The following is a 20,196-nucleotide window of genomic DNA, read 5'->3' on the forward strand; positions in this document are numbered from 1 at the left end:
TTTCTAAACCCATGTTGACTGTGCGTCAATAGACCGTTTTCTTCGAGGTAATTCGTAATGTTTGAACACAATGTGTGTTCCAAAATCCTGCTTTAACGATATGGGCCTGTAATTTAGTGGATTACTCTTACTACCTTTCTTGAACATTGGTGTGGCCTGTGCAACTTTCCAGTCGTTGGGTACGGTTTTTTCGTCGAGCGAACGGTTGTATATGATTGTTAAGTATGGAGCTAATGCAGCGTACTCCGAAAGGAACCTAATTGGTATACAGTCTGGACCAGAATACTTGCTTTTATTAAGTGATTTGAGTTGCTTCACTACTCCGATATTTAATTCTACGTTACGCATGTTGGCAGATGTTCTCGATTCGAATTCTGCAATATTTACTTCGTTTTCTTTTGTGAAGGCATTTCAGAGGGCTGTGTTTAGTAACTGTGCTTTGGCAGTACTGTCTTCGATAGTATCTCCACTGCTATCGCGCAGAGAGGGCATTGATTGTTTGTTGCCGCTAACATACTTAACATAGGACCAGAATCTCTCTGGATTTTCTGCCAGGTTTCGAGACAAAGTTTCGTTGTGGAAACGGTTATATGCATCTCGCATTGATGTCCGCGTTAAATTCCGAGCTTCTGTATAAGATCGTCAATGAATGAATTGTTGTGGAATTTTTAATTTATTACTGTTGCCGTAATTTTCTCCCCCTCTTTACTATTTCATAGAAATGGAATACAATCCTTTAACCATTTAGAGCAATTTTCATTGCTACGTCGCTTCGTAAAAATGTTTCCAGATTAGGGTTGGTGCCGTCATGCAATGCATCTCATGTCCGGCGAAGACAGCGAAAAACTGCTTTACAGACCACGTGGGGGGCAGGTCCTGCACACAGTCCCTCCACATGTACCTTTACCCAGGACACAGTCACACGGCAATGCTGAACCAATACTTACGCCATGTGTTTGTTGCTCGTTTCTGTCGGCATTTTTATTAAAATAGCACAGGTCGCGTTTCTCTTTTTCTGTAATATCTTAATATTTCAAACCGATGTTAATTTTACAAATAAATATTACTCCTTTGTTAAAAAGTTTGTAAGAGGTCCATGACTAAAGAATTGGTTGCTAGCGCACTCGAGCAGATGTAATTTCGATGGATTGCTCACGCGCTGCCTGCTATATGTAAGCTGTAAGAGAATCTCAGACCAGAGAGCAGTGTTGTCAGCAGTAGCAATTGTGTAGTAGTAGCGAGCAGTCGTGTGTATCGAGTTGGCTGGGCCGGTCGTGGGGGAGCGATGGCGGAGCCTGAGCGATATAATATAAGGTAAAAGCAGCCTCGCGCATATGTAGTATTGTTATATCAAGTCCCATGTAAATGTTTTAAAAATCTCTTAATAATAATCTTTCTCATAAAAAGTAACTTTTGACAATCATTCATTTCAATTTAAGGAATTTACTAAATTCTCCAATCATTGGTCATCCCGATTATTGAAAAGAAAAATCAGTGGTTTCCTTTTATACGTGACAAATATATCGGCCAGCGTTGCACTCGGCTGTGCCAGAATAATTTCTTATAGGAGCAGATATATATGCGTTATCCGGCGACCTTATTGAGGTAAAAATTTTCAGTTTTTTCAGAATGATCTTTCAGGGCCATGACGCAGCACTGCTGACGTCCAAAATTTACCAGTTTAAATTCGCAGTCAATTGTTGAAAGGTTATAAGTGAGCCACAGTTTTTTATTGAGAGATTATTCACATTTATTATTGATAGGTTACACAATTTACTGTTGGGAGGTTACACTAAATGTCAGTGTTATAATTATATTTTTTACTGTTGGGAGGTTATTATACATATTAATTTTTTGTGGGGAGGTTACAAGTTTATTTAATAAGAAAACTAGCACTGCTGCTATGGCTAATTGACACTTCAATTTTTTGCTCGATTTATAGTAGAACGTAAAAAATACCTGTTATAACCGAGACCAAATAAATGCCGAAAAAATACCGTTAATTGAGAACTAAAATACTGGTATCGGTTTTAACTGGTCGGTTTGTCCAATCTCTAACGCGTATGCGGAGTTGAAAATTTTCTCTCTTGGTGCTATGGAGGGGCCAATTATTTGCGGGCCAGCAAATCGCGCGACATCGCAGAAAAACCACCAGATTTTGAGGCGATGGGAGAAGCTGACAGAATACATATCGCTCACAACTAGTCGTTTTTAATGGAAAACATTTTACGCCACCTACTAACGAATTACGAAACGTGATAGGGAAGGGAGTAAATAATTTCACGACTGCGACATGCCTAGCACGGAAAATATCTTAATCGTATCGATGTGTATGAAGAGCCAGGAATTTTGCTGTAATGCGTCTGTGTAAACATTCTGAGACTTCTTCCTCTCCGCTTTTATGCAGGTTTCTGGCTCTCGATACACGCGAGAAGCCAAAGGAGAGTTGTCCATATGAGAAATATGGTGTACCCAGATGAATACCTACCACTTTTAACGTTTAACCGTGACACTGTGATCGAGAAGGTCACTTGCAAGGGGAACTGCAAGCGTTTTAACTCGGAAGGCAAGTTTGTTGAAATGACAAGAATTTGTGGTATCAATATTGTTTCTCCTATGGCTCCGCAGATGACGGTGCTGATCTGCACGATATGCCTTCTCAGCTCAGTGATGAGTAACCTGGTGCCACTACACGATTTGCTGCTTTCAGGTTACCCCATCGTATGACAGGCACACCCGCCTCCAGCTCCAGCCTGTGAGACGACACCTCCGACAGCTCTAACGAGTTTAGATACTCTACACGTTATGTGGAAGTGTCGTCTTAGCGTCGTCTATTGTCACAAATGTATCTAAGAAAATAAGCAGTTTTTATTTCGGCTTAGCGGAAATTTTATGATTTTGTGCGTGCAACAACATCATCTGTCCTCATGTTAGAGACTAACATCAGCAAACATCAGTTCGGAATCTGACAGCGTGGGAGATTTGATGCCTCCAAGGTCGAATAGTAGCCTTCTCCCGTAGATTTCATCTTTCTCCCTTTCACAACGTTTGGTGGTAGAGAACCATCCTCCTCCTCTTCCTCCTCCTGCTGCTTTATTTCACGTTTGAGGCACATCTCCAGTTACGGCACTGCATCCCTTGTGCGGTATTCCTACAGTTCTTCTTCCAGTGCGTTTATAATTCAGAGGATTTACTGGGAATCTGTAAGTGTTCTTTCAGTTTTCTCCTTTTGTCCATTTTTTCGTTTAGGTTGTGTGTTCCTAAATCTTTCCTCATATTCAAGTCTTTTTCAATTTTCCACTCTTCTTAGAAATCTCACTTCTTGAGCCTGTATTACTTCATTGTGGTCTTCTTCTTGTGCTTGCTTCTTCCGTAAATAAGGATTGGTACTGCTATTGTTTTATAGAACTTCAGCTGTGCTCTTTTTCTGGATTATTCTGCAACCTTTTGACTATGGTTCCACATATGTTAGCAAATTAATTTAGTTTTTGGTCGCAGTGATGGTTACATTAGTAAGTGGTGAGGCATCCTAGATATTGAAAATGTTTTACTTGTTCCAATGTTATGCTATTCAAGACTACTTTACATCTTTCTCCTTGACTGCCCTGAAATGCCACCACTTTCTTTTCATCTGCAGGCAATGTTACATTGTCTTTATTTGTGTTTATTAGCATTTTTGATAGACTTCCCTTCGCCATAACAAATTCGGTGTTTCTGTATAGACTCTTTTTCTGTATTCACAATATGAAATGCTTTCTCAAAATCCACAAGAGGAAGATGGTTTCCCTACTGAAATATAGTCTCTTTTCTGTAACTTGTTGCATTGTAGAAACACTAAATAGCTGATTGTTTTCTAAAACCTGATTTTCAATGACATTAAGGCTTTTGGCAAATAATTTATAGGCTGAATCATGGAGAGTTATACCTATATAGTTGCTGCATTTATTTTTATCGCCCGTTTTAAAGACATATTACTTTGACTCTCAGCCAGTCTTTTGGTACCTTCGTTTCTCTCCAACATTAATTACGTGAAGAAATCTTAAATGTAGAAATTATCCTTCATATTTCCATAGTTCCATATTAATACCATCTAAACCAGTGTTTTAACTTGTGAGTGCTTATCAGCTGTGGGCGCAGAAACGGAAGTAGAGCGAGCAGTCCTAAGACCCAGTGTCCGTGGCTCCTTCATCCACTGGATCGTGTCGGGATGTTGATCTGTGGATTTCTGGTGAGAAAGTTCCTGAGAGGCAGCCTTGTGCCGATAGACATTTGAGTAAAATATTGCTTCCTAAGCCCTGTGCTGTCAGTACTTCCTGAAGACACTGCTGCAGCAGCAACAACAACAACGGGAAGTGAAAGCCAATCGCCGGACCTGTGGTCAGCGTCTAGGGACGAAATACGCCAGGATACTGTCGACGGCCTGGCCACAGCCGATATCGTTGAGACTGGACACCAACGAATTGTGTTTTTTCAGAGACTGGATTTTGTGTTCCTGTATTAATGCAGCACACTTCGGGGATCAGGGAGCTTGGTTCTTCACAGAACTGATACAGACTGGTGGTAACACACATGGTGAATTTCCTTAAGTGGCTGACCCCAGTCGGGTCGAATGTACACTGGGGAGACAATCACAAGGCGCTGGCATTTGAAGCACCATAACTGGGGCCTCAGAGTCGCGTTGGTATACCTCGATCTTGATCCTTTATCTAAGAAGATATCCCTCACAAGCGAATATGAATCCGACTGCGTGGATCTTACTGTCTAGCGAACCTCAACGAACACAACGTACAAAGTGGATGTGTCGCCTCTACAAATGTTAATGTTGTAGTTCGTCTGTTTTCAGCAACAGGTACTGGTGAAAAATTAATCCTTCTACCTTATGGGGTGTGATGGTACAATGTACACAACAAAGTTGTTTACAAGAGAGCAATTCCTGTCATTAGATGGGTTTCTTGTCTCAGTTAAAATTAAACCAGTTCGTAATTTACGAAAGGATGAAGGGAGTTCGACAAATATCTCCAGAAAGAACGTTGTATTAGTAGAGAGAAATGACCTATCTGTTCGGGTGCAAGCCAACAACTGAGGAGAGTAAATGTCTGCAAATTAGTTTTTTTCTCCCATGACGTGGCGAAGGAGGCGAAGTTCCTAGGGTTGCACCGATCTGCACTGCGTTACGGACTGTCAGATGAGGCTGCTCGAGACTCATAGCTACTGTCTGATTAAATTTGGTCATTAAATGATTAAACATCCACCACGATGCCGCCTACTCCGAGCAGACACTATCTAGCCAAAACAAAGAGTCCACCCAACGTGATTGCCATTGCCCAGACCCCCAAACGGATACGCATTTATCCCTTGCCATGCGGATGGGGGGAAGGGGGGAGGGGGGAGGAGGAGGAGGAGAAGAAGGAGAAGAGCATCAGTAGTGTGACGTCTACACGTTCAGGGAATTATCGCGCTGATGGTAACATGGCAACTAGCACTACCACAAACTAATGAATTGGCTACCACACTAGGTATTGGGCCTGCACATACTGCAAAACTATTTTGAAAATATATAGGTCCAACCCACATGTGAGGACCGAAGGTGTGAATATGTTATTGTGGTAGTCATCAGTCAGAAGACTGGGTTGATGGAGCTCTTCTAGCTATTCTTTCCTGTGCACGCCCGTTCATCTCCGAGTAACTATTGCAACTTACTGTATTCACATCTGTCTCTCTTTACGATTTTTACCGACACACACACACACACACACACACACACACACACACACACACACACACACACACACACAATCCCTTGATGTTTCAGAAACTGGCCTATCAACCCATCCCTTCTCCTAGTCAGATTTTTCCACAAATTTCTCTTCTCTCCAATTCCGGTACAACCTGATGTCCGGTACAACCTGACGTCCGGTACCAACATACACGTTGATGTCAAAAATAAGTCACCCAGAATGTGGTATAAAATCAAGGGACCAAGTGGGGAAAAAACCATATCAATGTATTAACAGTGACCTAGGTTGCCAGTGGGGAATATGTATTTAAGAATAAGTCTGAGAAAAGAGATAATTAGCAAACAAAATTACGGCATGAATGGCAAACAAGAAGAGCAGAGGCTTTGAGCTCGATGCTCGCCATAGGTGTGTAATCAAATGCGAGTTGTGAGCCCCCTCGAGACTGAGGACTCACCTTGACAGTGGTGTTGTAGACGAGCAGCGTGCGGCGGCAAGTCTCCCTCAGGTAGACCCAGAGAGTGCCACCTGGGCGGACCAGCTCTGGCGGGAAGCGGGAGCCGTCGCTGCCCCGGATCTCGTTGCACTCTCCCCAGTAGTAGTTCATCTGCGGCTCGCCATTGTAGGCCGCATAGTAGCCCAGCTTTGACAGCCCGTGATCCCCAACGCCACTGTACACCGTCCACACATCTTCAGATATGCCTTGTTTCTGTGAACAAACCAGAAGGCAACGTCACAGGATGACTACTGTGTAACTGCATTACGTTCAACGTTGGACATAAGAGGAGAATGTAAGAATGCTGACAGAAGTTCTTTTAATACTGGAATCCATTTGTACATTTCTGCAACCACTGTTGTTAACTTTCTCAAACACATCCAAACAAGCAAGTTTTTTTTTTTTTTCATGGGGAAGATACTAGAGTGAAGGAGTGTTACGGCATCAATAGATTAGAAAGTGACTGTAGATTGTCATGTATGTTCAAAATATAATATACAGCGGTTACTGTCGTACTCGTTTGATTTCATCCTTTATTATTAATTCAAAAATCCTAGACGTGTTCGCATTTAACAACCATTTGGAGCAATATTAACCAGGAGAAGCCAAATGATAACGTGAAAGTTAGTACCAGAGGATACAAGGTACCATTCCCTAACTGTATCTCTGCCATTCCATTCTCATAAAGCGCATGGGAAAAACTGAAACCTTAATTATTTCCGGATAACGGTTATTTATCTTTTTAATTGGGATATCCAATGGGAGACATTCGAAGGCGGACGTAGTAGACACACATTCTGGAAAGATTTCTTCGAAAGGAAAAACTTTTGTTCAGAGACTGCCATCCCATTTCCGATCTCATTTTTTTTCGATTCCTTCTGTCAGTCCCAGCTGGTAAGTACGGCAATAATCTAGAAGACGGCAAACGGGCGTAGGGCACGCAGTCCCTTTTGTGGAACTGTTGCATATTGTGTTTTGCAGGTAGAATGCATCCTTTGTTCGCTTTCGCAAAAATGTGTTTCCAAATTAACTGCATTCGCTAAGATATTTTGTTGCATCGAAAACCTGTTATGGATGCTCTAATTTTCTGTTTTTCAGGGTCTGTTCACCAATTTCCAAACATGAGATACATCGTCTTAATGATTCCGTGATTTGTTTTGATCACCTGTTGAGTTAGCTAGAAGACTAGAAGGTAAACAACAAGATCGTTCAAACACACCAAGAGGGCTGCTCAAACCGATTCTTAGATCATTTATGCAAATAAACCAAGAGTTAACGGTTTCCTAGTGAACTAAACGTCACGATACCGCACTGAGTCAACCTGAAGTTCCCCACTTCCGTTTCAGCAGCATATACTCAGATGACGATGATGATGTGTTTAATGGAACTAAACTACTGTGTTATCAGTCCCTCCATTTAGTGAGACACACTTAAGAAGGTAAAAAGCTAAAAAAATGAGGACTCGGCTGCTCCAACTATATAAGCAAGTCAAAGAGTTTAAAAAAGGGCGTGACAATTTTAACACGGCAGGCGAAAGAAAATTGATACAGCTCACGCAGCATCGTGAACAAGAGGCTCTAAACGCACAACAAGGTGAGGGGTAGGGGGGGGGGGGGGTAGGGGAAGAAAGTAATCTGCAGTCGCATTGGGGGTACTCGCCGTTGGGGGAGGCTGTCTCCCGCAACCACACCTAGCACTAAAAGTGGGGGGGGGGGCGGGGAGAGTATTACAGTTTAGTGTAATACACGCTTTCCCTCAGGAAATGCAACACTTTGGTGTGGGCTGTCTCATTGTCCGGAAGCATCTGAGGTTGACAAGCTCAGAGCGTGGTGTAGATCGGCCAGCAGGGCTCACTCAACAATGAAGTGCGTTATCGTCAGGGACTACCGCAGCTGCAGTGAGGAGGATCCTCACGACGCAGAAGGAACTCGTGGGTCAGTGTCTTGTGGCCAATGCGTATTAGGCAGAACACAAGGGCATCTTTCTGCAAAGATGTATGCCACACCTTTGTGGACCCCTTAATCGCGCTTAGCTTCTGTGTTATCTTCGGTAGCTCGTTCAGATTCTTTTCCGTTACAGCTATGAAAAGTTGGAGCTCCGACACTGATGTTTTCTTTGTGAGACCTTTCTCCAGCATTTAGATTGTTGTTACCTTTCAGGCAATGCCCTGTAACGTGTGAAGTTTAAAAGATAGAATAATTTTGACGGGTCGTCGTCGTCATCGTCATTATTATTGTTGTTATTATTGTTGTTCGCGTACCTATCTGTTACACGGCGGGTTTCATAAAATGTCTTACCCACCTCGCAGGACGCCAAGTTCTGTCTTTCCACTTTCCTAGCAGCACTGACTTCTGTTTGCTTACCTCGCGTCTTGTAAAGCTGTACCTTAGACGTCATTCAGACTGGCTGCTTCTCCATACAGGCGATGGATTCGACGTACGGACGACAAACTGCGTGAAACTGAAGTGACCGAGTGGGAGAAAATCCACGGCAACGAAATGAAAGTATCAAAACATCGGACGTCAATCCATTTTTATTCATGAAGTTTAGCAGTAATCAAGAAGTTCAAATAAGAGCCTGATTATATTCGTTCATTAAATCAAATTCTGCGGAAGCTAGCTACGTTCCGAGGACCGAACAGGGAGTCTAGTAAAACACAGTATTACAGGACGTTCAAAAACTTCACCAACGCACTGTTCAACAGGACTAACGATTTTTGGCAACCATTGCACTATACTAGGCAACGACCTTGCCGCGGTGGATACACCGGTTCCCGTAAGATCAGCGAAGTTAAGAGCTGTCGGGCGTGGTCGGCACTTGGATGGGTGACCATCGAGGCTGCCATACACCGTTCTTTTTCGGGGTGCACTCAGCCTCTTAATGCCAATTGAGGAGCTACTCGACCGAATAGTAGCGGCTTCGGTCAAGAATACCATCATAACGACCGGGAGAGCGGTGTGCTGATCCCACGCTCCTCCTATCCGCATCTTCCACTGCAGACGTCACGGCGGTCGGATGATCCCGCTAGGCCACTCGTGGCCTGTACCGTCCAAAGAGCGTGTTGCGTTTGTTCGCACCTGATACAAAAATTCTAGCGAGCTGTTACACAAACTTTCTCCGAGGCACTGTTAATTGCGACGAATGATTATCGGCATCGTATTCCACTTGACCGTCCTGACACGTGTTGCCTCGCCTGTATCCAGTAGAAGACCCGTCGTCAGTTAAAGTAACAGTCTGGCGCCTGCTTTTTCAGTGTGCCCTTGATCCTTCGTCTTGCACCAGTAATGTCTATGATAAAATGTTGTACTCTTTTACGTTAGTTAGTAACTTCATTAATCATATCAGTGTAGCTAGTGTTGGTGTGGCAGGAGCAGCATTGCAGTGTACAGATAATGAATAATAACTAACAGCGTTTTACTGCTTCGCGCCACACAAATTACGTGTTCCTGGTTATCTATACGTTACTCTAGCATGATAAAGTCACCGCCAGCAAGCGCTTTCCCACGTTCTGAAAGTATCTGCCGCACAATCAATGAACGATACTCACTCCCTATCTAGCTGCTACCGAATGATGTTCTCCGGCTGATAGCAAGTGGAAATAAAATAATGTGGGCTAAACATGCAGCAGTACAGCCACAAACTCAGAACAGTTTACAAAGTCCATCATGTCCACTACAACCGTCATATACCAGTGTAGCCGCCGTCGTGTGCTGCAGTCTCGTATTCAGCTGATCCTATAATCGGCTCTTTATCAGAGGTTAGCACAGGGAATCCTGTCACCTGTGCTGCAGATGGTGAGTTGCGGCTTCGTTTCGAAAGCGAGACCGGTATTCACCAATCATTCCCGATCCGAAGTGACACACATCGTCGGAACAGACATGATACACTTCTTTACCTCAGTTTTTGATTCAAAGGTACATGGAATTTTTACACTAAGATGAATAATGAGCAGGGACAATGAAACGAAGACAGAGTCCTCAACACTTTCGAAATAACTGCGATACAGTCATCAACCTACTTTATTGTACCTATGTTACTTTTGCGTCACACTAATAGAACTTTGAGAAAGGTCGATGCAATAACCGTTTTGTAGGTCTGACGAACTGCGGAGTAGAAACAAATTAGATATGGGATTCCTGTGCTGTTTTTGCGGCAGTTCGATTGCTGCGACGTTCGTAAACGTACTGTACTTTCTGTTCTCTGTGGAGTGTGGCGTAAACATCAATTATCGTTTGCCTCTTCTATGTTAGTTTCCGCTACAGTATCGTGAACAACAGAGCGGGCTGCTCACAATTCTCTTTGAAGATGTTGAGAAATTCGAAACTGGCCTCAATTGATTTTGAATTTGGTTTAAACTGCAATTGAATTTCTTATTTGGATTATAGATACAGACTTTTCACTGTCCGACTTTTTGCTCTATCTATTGCCACTTCGTAATATGCGTCTCTAAAATTGTCATTATTGTGCTCATTTAGATTTGAAGTGGTTTTGATATTGGGACTCAATTTAAGAATTGCTAATAATTTGTGAATTCTCGTAAAGAGAGAACGGCGCAACATTTAATTTATTGATGATAGATCCTTCTCCTCCTTTCCTCCACCCCCCCCCCCCCCCCCACACACCGATCCCCCGAGCATCTGGCACACACAAAGCAACGACTGATGTCATACTTCGATATCAAATTAACTGACTAATTAAATAAACTGATTTATTATACCTTCACCCGTCCCGCACTTGAAAAAAATTGTGGGAATTAAAAATCGGCAGGAAAATAAAATTTTTGTGGTAAATTCTAATGCTGATTACATTGCATAGGAAACAACAACAACAACAATAATAATAATATACTTTCTATAAAAATTCAATTTGCATATCTCTTTTGCGGAAGGATCACCATCATCACTGGAATACTGATTCAGTCTGAACTATGACATCACAATCCAAGATGGCTGATCCACAATACCAGCGTAGTCTAACTCCCCTCCCTGCTTCATAATGGTGGGAAATTGAAAAAAAAAAAAAAAAAAAAAAAAGCGGGAAAATTCAATTTCTTCGTCTGGTTGTGAAGCATGGGAGTTGGGGAAGGCATAGCTGCCACTGATCACGTGCTGGAGAGTAGCTCCAGTCAGTCCCGTCAGTAAAGGCTGACTGTAGGGACTATATTTTCGCAATCGGTCTAGCACAAGGAAGTTGCTCCAGACAGTCTATCCAGTAGCCCTGTGTGGGAAGGATGGTTTCTAATAAGGCCGCAAACTATCAGTGAAGTTCACAACAGTAGTCTCCTGCGATCTACATGTGAATAGCTACTAGCAGGGACATAGCATGCGTAACAGTATTGGGATAGCGACCCTCCAGCGCCTTCTCCAGAGTGTATTGTGTACCTCAAGAGCCGACCAGCCGGACCATTTCTTTGTACTTGCCCAGTTGGGACTGGCTAAGCTGCGGAAATCTGAACACTGACGACTCTCAGCTCGGTGAACTAAGGCAGGAGAATGTGTCAGGACCTTGGATTGTTAAGGGGGTGTAATCCACCCACTAAGAAGTGACTGTGTAGGGAGCAAGTGGCCACACTTCCCGTCGGAATATCAGATTTGTATAGTGGCACTAGAATTCGGATTGCGATAACAAGCACTAAGGTGGCTGCCGTCGCTGGAGGAAATATAGACACTGATTTTGTTTGGCTTGTACTTGTCAGTTAATTGGCTCACTATGTACAGTAGTCGGACAAGCGTGTAGGTACTGGGCGAGAAACACTAGTGACAAAATTTATATATCTGACATTTGCTGCTGACTGCAGAAGGATTCTGCTGCCGCCATCATATATTTCGCATAAGAACAACGAAGACAAGATGTCAGAAATTAGCGCTCATACGGAGGCATAGCCTATAGATTTCTTTTCCCTCTTGCTCTTTTTTTTCTGAGTGGAATAGCAAAGGAAATTACGAGTACTAGTACAGGGTACCCTCCGCCACGCATTGTAGATGGCTTGCGAGGTATGCATATAGATTTACATGTTAATTTAGTCTACCTACTGAGGTATCAGTCCAGTTATAGGCACACAAAACTCGCGGAAGAATTTGTTTCTTACTACTCGAGAAAACAAAAGACGGACCCTCTGCTGTTGATTGTCTCTCAGTAAAAATGTTCGTATTAGCCTCTAATTTTCTCATTGCAGTAACTTTCCAAGACGTAAATTAGAGGTTGTACTATGTTTGCACAAAACACTTTGAAGAAGTGGTATTGAGCTCAGCTCTGAGCTCCCCCTTTTGTCAGAATGTCACTTACCCCCCATACTCCCACGAATCTTCCTGTCTTTGATATACTGAACAGCATCTGAATGCACCTGACTTTGGCGAGTGAGAGACTCCACCCAGCAAGTCACAGACTCCTGCTGATTCTCTCGCGTGATGTCTTATTGCGTCAAGAACAGAGTATATGCACATGATGGTACAGACCTGCCTTTTCCAGTTATTCATTTAGAAGCAAACACAGTTGCTAGACGCTTATCTGACTATTGTACAAAAAGAGCCAATTAACCAAGAAGCCAAACCAGACCAAATCAAAGTCTATATTTCCTCTAGCAACAGCTGGAATCTTAGTGCCTCTTACACCTCGATCTGAATTTTAGTGTCACTGTCTGAATATGACATTCCTACAGGAATTGCGGCCACTCGTTTCCCACGCAGTCACCTCTTAGTGCGTCTGACATTCTCCTACTTTAGCCCATCGACCTGCTAGTCGTCATTAGGTTAGTTAGGTTTAAGTAGTTCTAAGTCCTAGGGGACTGATGACCATAACTTAAGTCCCATAGTGCTCAGAGCCATTTGAACCATTTTTTTGCTAGTCGTCAGTGTTAAGGTTGCCGCGTCTTAGAATGTCGCGATTGAGCAAGTAGAAATGAAGTGTCAGACGGGTCGGGTCTTCAAGTACGCAATACACTCTAAAGATGGCGCTGGACTAGACTGGAGGAGACTGACCACCACTGGGACAGCGGTTAGCTGTTACCCATCCTTATGTCTCTCCTAGCAGCTATTCGCTTGTAGATTATCAGGAGGTTACTGTCTTGCAGTTCAGCGACAGTTTGCTTTCTATTATTATTATTATTATCCATCCTTCCTACATAGGGAGGCTGGAGCAACACCAGTGCTGGACTAGTAGCGTAAATATACTCCCTACATCCAGCAGTTTTAGGCGAGACTGGCTAGCGTTGCTCTGTAACACCCATCCTTCACAGGCAGAAGAAAAAAATTTTGAATCTTCCAGTTGATTTTTTAATTTCCCGGAAACAAGAAAGGGGGGGGGAGGAGGCGGAGGAGGAGGAGGAGGAGGAGGAGGAGGAGGAGGAAGTTACACTGCGCCAGTATTGTAGGATGGCCGTGTTAGATAGTGATGTCACAGACTGTGTCAGTATTCCAAAGAAGACGAAATGAAGTGCGTACTGTATGTGCTTCCATACCAGCGATATGCGAATTGATTATAAATTAAGAATTATTAGAAGAAGTCACAAATTGTTAATTGTTAGAACAAGTCACGAATTGTTAGAACAAGTCACGAATTGTTAGAACAAGTCACGAATTGTTAGAACAAGTCACGAATTGTTAGAACAAGTCACGAATTGTTAGAACAAGTCACGAATTGTTAGAACAAGTCACGAATTGTTAGAACAAGTCACGAATTGTTAGAACAAGTCACGAATTGTTAGAACAAGTCACGAATTGTTAGAACAAGTCACGAATTGTTAGAACAAGTCACGAATTGTTAGAACAAGTCACGAATTGTTAGAACAAGTCACAAATTGTTAGAAGAAGTCACGAATTGTTAGAAGAAGTCACGAATTGTTAGAAGAAGTCACGAATTGTTAGAAGAAGTCACGAATTGTTAGAAGAAGTCACGAATTGTTAGAAGAAGTCACGAATTGTTAGAAGAAGTCACGAATTGTTAGAAGAAGTCACGAATTGTTAGAAGTTATGAGTTAGGCATTATTATAAAGCATGAATTATTACTATTACTATTACTATTACTGTTATTCTCCTCTCCAATTCAATTTAATTAGCATTTGAATTTACTGTGAAAAGTTCATCTTCCAGCAGATTTGTGTTCTGCCTATTCTCCAGGTTGAGGAGTGGGTCAATTTAATTAATTAGTCAATTAATTTGATATCAGATATGTGACAGTGTGAAGTACCCACATCTGTACCAGGGGGTAGGGGGAGGGTTCGCCACCTTGAAGAAATTAAACATCTGCTCTGTTCTCTTTTACCCCACAACTACTGCACTGATAATCCTTTGTCACTTCCACTCCTCAGCAGCCTGTACTGTTGCTAAGCAGACCGTTCCAAAATTACAGTGTCTACTGCACATGCAGTATCATCTGGTGTAGAAACTCAGTGATCATCAGAACGAGTGCGACCTCCCTCTCCTCGAAATAATCTGACACCGAATGACAGGTGATAAATGACGTGAACGACGTTCATCCTGAATTCAAAGTAATCAAATATGTCACAATGGTGTCACTGAGACTTTGCCCACATTAAGCGGAAATTAGAGGAACATGTGCAGTAACCCCTCTCCAGTGAATTATATTTTTGTCATGATATAATAATGATTTATTTTGTACACCTCGATTATGAAACCAAACACTAGCTGTTACAAGTTTTACAATGTGTATTTAATAATTTGTTTGATACCGTTTTACATGATAATATTTTCGTTAGTAATGTTTGGAAATAACTGATCTCTTCCTTAAGGAATGATTTTCTTAACAATTTATTAGTGTGGTATTCAGTTATGAATATGCGAGGTATAGAAAATCTCTGGCATTTTTCTTGCCTTGTTTGGTAACGAGTAAAGACACTACCATTAAGCGGCAGTCATTAGCTTCTAGACAATGACACAGGATGCTCGACGGGCTGCTGTGTACGAAAAGTAATTTATTTGGTGCAGAACAATATTGTGCAATGTGGAATTTAATCGTTGGAATGGCACATTAACAATACCAAGTGGTCTCCAAGTACCTGCCGTGGATGTACGATACTTCGAGAAAGATGTATGCCTTCATTGCTTGCGCTATCTGACTATCAACCTATGTGCAACGAAAGCAATATAGCGAGCAGCATCTTCAGGTTTAAAGTGAGACGTGAAGTTATTGTGAAATATTAACTCAACAGTACTTACACGTCGACGCTTCTTTTCAAGAGACTTGCATTAGGGACAGTATTTTGATTAATTTTCGGAAGATGTAATGGTTTTTGAATAACTTTAGTTAATCTCATTTGGAAGTTCTCATTTCCTTTGTAAGCATGTATCTAGTAGTACTGATAACGATTATGATATCGCTATGGTCGCTTCTTTTGTTTTTTCGCGTCAGACCGAGCGAGGGAGTTACGTGGTTTTCTAACCGTGTGTTTGGTGAGAAGATGTTAAGGAATCGGGCTAAGAGAACAAATAAATTTTGTGACTTTAAAGGTGTTTGATGCTGTGTAATCATTCGTGTACCTCACGAGACATAATCCGCGGTTCGCGAAGTCAGAAACCACAAGAACAATCGCGAGAACATAGTTAGATGCCCGCGAACATCTCATCCGCGCCGGTAAATGAAACTTGTATTACCTATATTGCCACGAACGCCACATCTGGATTGCAGTGTGGGGTAATGTTTTGTGGTGTAGTGTTACTGTATATATCAGTGTATCAATAGATTTGTTATTTTGTGAAGAGTGTAATAGTTCAGCCCTGTGTAGTGCAAGTCATAAAAAATACATCAATGGATTATACTAGGCTACAACTTGAATTTTGGTAGTTGGCACTCCTTTGTTCCCTTTATTAGCTATCGTTTATTACAGCAATACTCAAGCTGCTGTTCCTAGACTACAAGGGAAGAAGCGAATGATGATTGGATTTACGAGGTGAGTGGGTACATGTATTCTCGAAAGACAGATTATTACCCCAAGAGTAATTACAATCACCATAATAGTTTGTGCAGTGACGCTTATGAGCAGTTCCCAGAAAAAGTGGTTAATAATAATAATAATAATAATTCCCGTGGAGGCCCGGGAAAAGAATAGGCCTCCGGTATGTTCTGCCAGTCGTAAAAGGCGACGAAAAGAACAAACCACTAATAGGGCTAACCCCTCTTTTAGTGTGATTACTTGGTTCAGGACAGAACTAAAGAAGCCTCGGACAAGCGCCGTCATGGTCGGGGACGACGCTTGAACCCTATGCCCGCCCACAATGGTAACGACACTGCTAGCCAACTGGAAAATGATTTAAATCCAAATAGAGGTGTTTTGCAGGATATGCTTCCTGCAACCACCCTAGAAGGAAAACAAAGACAGAGGATGAGATGGTCAGATGAAGTTAATCGACACCTCATGTTCTGTTATTACCAAGCAACAAACCTAGGAACCAACACAACTGGATACAGATCACAAGTACACACAACATTTATTACCAGATACCCAGAATTAAAATTTTTAACAGAACAACGACTAGCTGATCAGATCCGTGTAATAATCAAAAATAACAGGATACCCCAGTCAGAATTAGAAAACATCAAACAACAAGTACAACAAATACTAGAACAAAATAATGTGCAATCAGAAGAAGAAGAAGAAAATACAGTAATGGACTCAAACATCCCAGAGCAAACAAACAAAGAACAACACACATCAATTAAACAATCAGAGGAAAACGACATCTTAAGACAGCCACCAGAACAAGCACAAATAGAACACGAAGTGACACACATGTTAGATATAGAAGAGAAATTTCAGCTGACATATATAGAATACAAAGACACAAATACAGACATTAGACCATTCTTGCATAGACCACCAAATAACCCACAAGTCGAAACAACAATAACAACTATCAACACAATCATACACAACAAAATAAATGAAAATACAACAATGGAAGAGTTACAACTACTGGTTTATGTAGGAGCACTCACTACACTAAATATACACACTAGGCAGAGATCAGAACCAACCAACACACAGAAGAAACCCACAAAACCAGCATGGCAACACAGGCTACAGATCAGAATAGAAAAACTGAGAAAAGACATCGGACAGCTAACACAATTTATAAGAAATGAAATATCAGACAAAAAACGAAAAAGGTTAGGTAAAATCTCACAACAAGAAGCAATGGAGCAATTAGATGAAAAGAAGCAGAAGTTACAAGCATTGGCCAAACGACTTAGAAGATACAAAAAAAGTGAAAATAGAAGGAAACAAAACCAAACATTCAACACAAACCAAAAGAAATTTTACCAGACAATAGATAACACACACATTAAAATAGACAATCCACCAAACATAACAGACATGGAACACTTCTGGAGCAACATATGGTCAAACCCGGTACAACATAACAGGCATGCACGGTGGATACAAGCAGAAACAGACTCATACAAGATGATACCACAAATGCCTGAAGTGATAATTTTGCAACATGAAGTCACCCGAGCAATTAATTCTACGCACAATTGGAAAGCCCCTGGAAATGATAAAATAGCAAATTTCTGGCTAAAGAAGTTCACCTCAACACATTCACATCTAACTAAATTATTTAACAGTTACATTGCAGACCCATACACATTCCCTGATACACTTACACATGGAATAACCTATCTGAAACCTAAAGATCAAGCAGAAACAGCAAACCCAGCTAAATATCGCCCCATAACATGCCTACCAACAATCTACAAAATATTAACTTCAGTCATTACACAGAAATTAATGACACATACAACACAGAACAAAATTATAAATGAAGAACAAAAAGGCTGTTGCAAAGGAGCACGAGGATGTAAAGAGCAACTGATAATAGATGCAGAGGTGACATATCAAGCTAAAACTAAACAAAGGTCACTACACTACGCATACATTGATTACCAAAAAGCTTTTGATAGTGTACCCCACTCATGGTTACTACAGATATTGGAAATATACAAAGTAGATCCTAAATTGATGCAGTTCCTAAACATAGTTATGAAAAACTGGAAAACCACACTTAATATCCAAACAAACTCTAATAATATCACATCACAGCCAATACAGATTAAGCGTGGAATATACCAAGGAGACTCATTAAGTCCTTTCTGGTTCTGCCTTGCTATGAACCCACTATCTAACATGCTAAACAATACAAATTATGGATACAATATTACTGGAACATACCCACACAAAATCACACATTTGCTATACATGGATGATCTAAAACTACTGGCAGCAACCAATCAACAACTCAACCAATTACTAAAGATAACAGAAGGATTCAGCAATGATATAAGTATGGCTTTTGGAACAGACAAATGTAAGAAAAATAGCATAGTCAAGGGAAAACACACTAAACAAGAAGATTACATATTGGATAACAGCGACTGCATAGAAGCGATGGAAAAAACGGATGCCTATAAATATCTAGGATACAGGCAAAAAATAGGAATAGATAATACAAATATTAAAGAAGAACTAAAAGAAAAATATAGACAAAGACTAACAAAAATACTGAAAACAGAACTGACAGCAAGAAACAAGACAAAAGCTATAAATACTTATGCCATACCAATATTGACCTACTCATTTGGAGTAGTGAAATGGAGTAACACAGACCTAGAAGCACTCAATACACTTACACGATCACAATGCCACAAATATAGAATACATCACATACATTCAGCAACAGAAAGATTCACATTAAGCAGAAAGGAAGGAGGAAGGGGATTTATCGACATAAAAAACCTACATTATGGACAGGTAGACAATTTAAGAAAATTCTTTCTAGAACGAGCAGAAACTAGCAAAATACACAAGGCAATCACTCATATAAATACATCGGCTACACCACTGCAATTTCATAACCACTTCTACAACCCTTTAGATCACATAACATCAACAGATACGAAGAAAGCAAATTGGAAAAAGAAAACACTTCATGGCAAGCACCCATATCATCTAACACAGCCACACATCGATCAAGACGCATCCAACACATGGCTAAGAAAAGGCAATATATACAGTGAGACAGAAGGATTCATGATTGCAATACAGGATCAAACGATAAACACCAGGTATTTCAGCAAGCATATTATTAAAGATCCCAATACCACAACAGATAAATGCAGACTTTGTAAACAACAAATAGAAACAGTAGATCACATCACAAGCGGATGTACAATACTAGCAAATACAGAATACCCCAGAAGACATGACAATGTCGCAAAAATAATACATCAACAGCTTGCCTTACAACATAAACTTATAAAACAACACGTTCCTACATACAAGTATGCACCACAAAATGTACTGGAGAATGATGAATACAAATTATACTGGAACAGAACCATTATAACAGATAAAACAACGCCACATAACAAACCTGACATCATACTCACCAATAAAAAGAAGAAATTAACACAACTAATCGAAATATCCATACCAAATACAACAAATATACAAAAGAAAACAGGAGAAACAATTGAAAAATACATCCAACTGGCTGAGGAAGTCAAAGACATGTGGCATCAGGATAAAGTTGACATCATACCAATTATACTATCAACTACAGGAGTCATACCACACAATATCCACCAATACATCAATGCAATACAGCTACATCCAAACATATATATACAATTACAGAAATCCGTAATTATTGATACATGTTCAATTACCCGAAAGTTCCTAAATGCAATATAACATATACTGTACAGCAAAAAGGAAGTGACGCTTGATAAAGGTCCGCGTCACTCCATTCCTCACCAGACTTAACGTCTGAGAAAGTAAAGATAATAATAATAATAATAATAATAATAATAATAATAATAATAATAATAATAATAATAAAGAGCAACTGATAATAGATGCAGAGGTGACATATCAAGCTAAAACTGAACAAAGGTCGCTACACCACGCATACATTGATTACCAAAAAGCTTTTGATAGTGTACCCCACTCAT

At 40.9% G+C, this 20,196-nt stretch overlaps 1 protein-coding gene across 1 annotated transcript in view; it reads right to left on the bottom strand.

Moving 5' to 3' along the window:
- LOC126203155 (lysosome membrane protein 2-like) overlaps positions 1–20,196 on the bottom strand; it is a 426,168-nt gene that overhangs the window by 69,906 nt on the left and 336,066 nt on the right. The window contains exon 7 of the mRNA XM_049937397.1: positions 6,193–6,444. Coding sequence (XP_049793354.1) covers positions 6,193–6,444 — 252 coding nt within the window. The remainder of the gene's footprint in view (positions 1–6,192; positions 6,445–20,196) is intronic.

Source organism: Schistocerca nitens, chromosome 9, assembly GCF_023898315.1.
Source record: "Schistocerca nitens isolate TAMUIC-IGC-003100 chromosome 9, iqSchNite1.1, whole genome shotgun sequence".
NCBI classification, from domain to species: Eukaryota; Metazoa; Arthropoda; class Insecta; order Orthoptera; family Acrididae; genus Schistocerca; species Schistocerca nitens.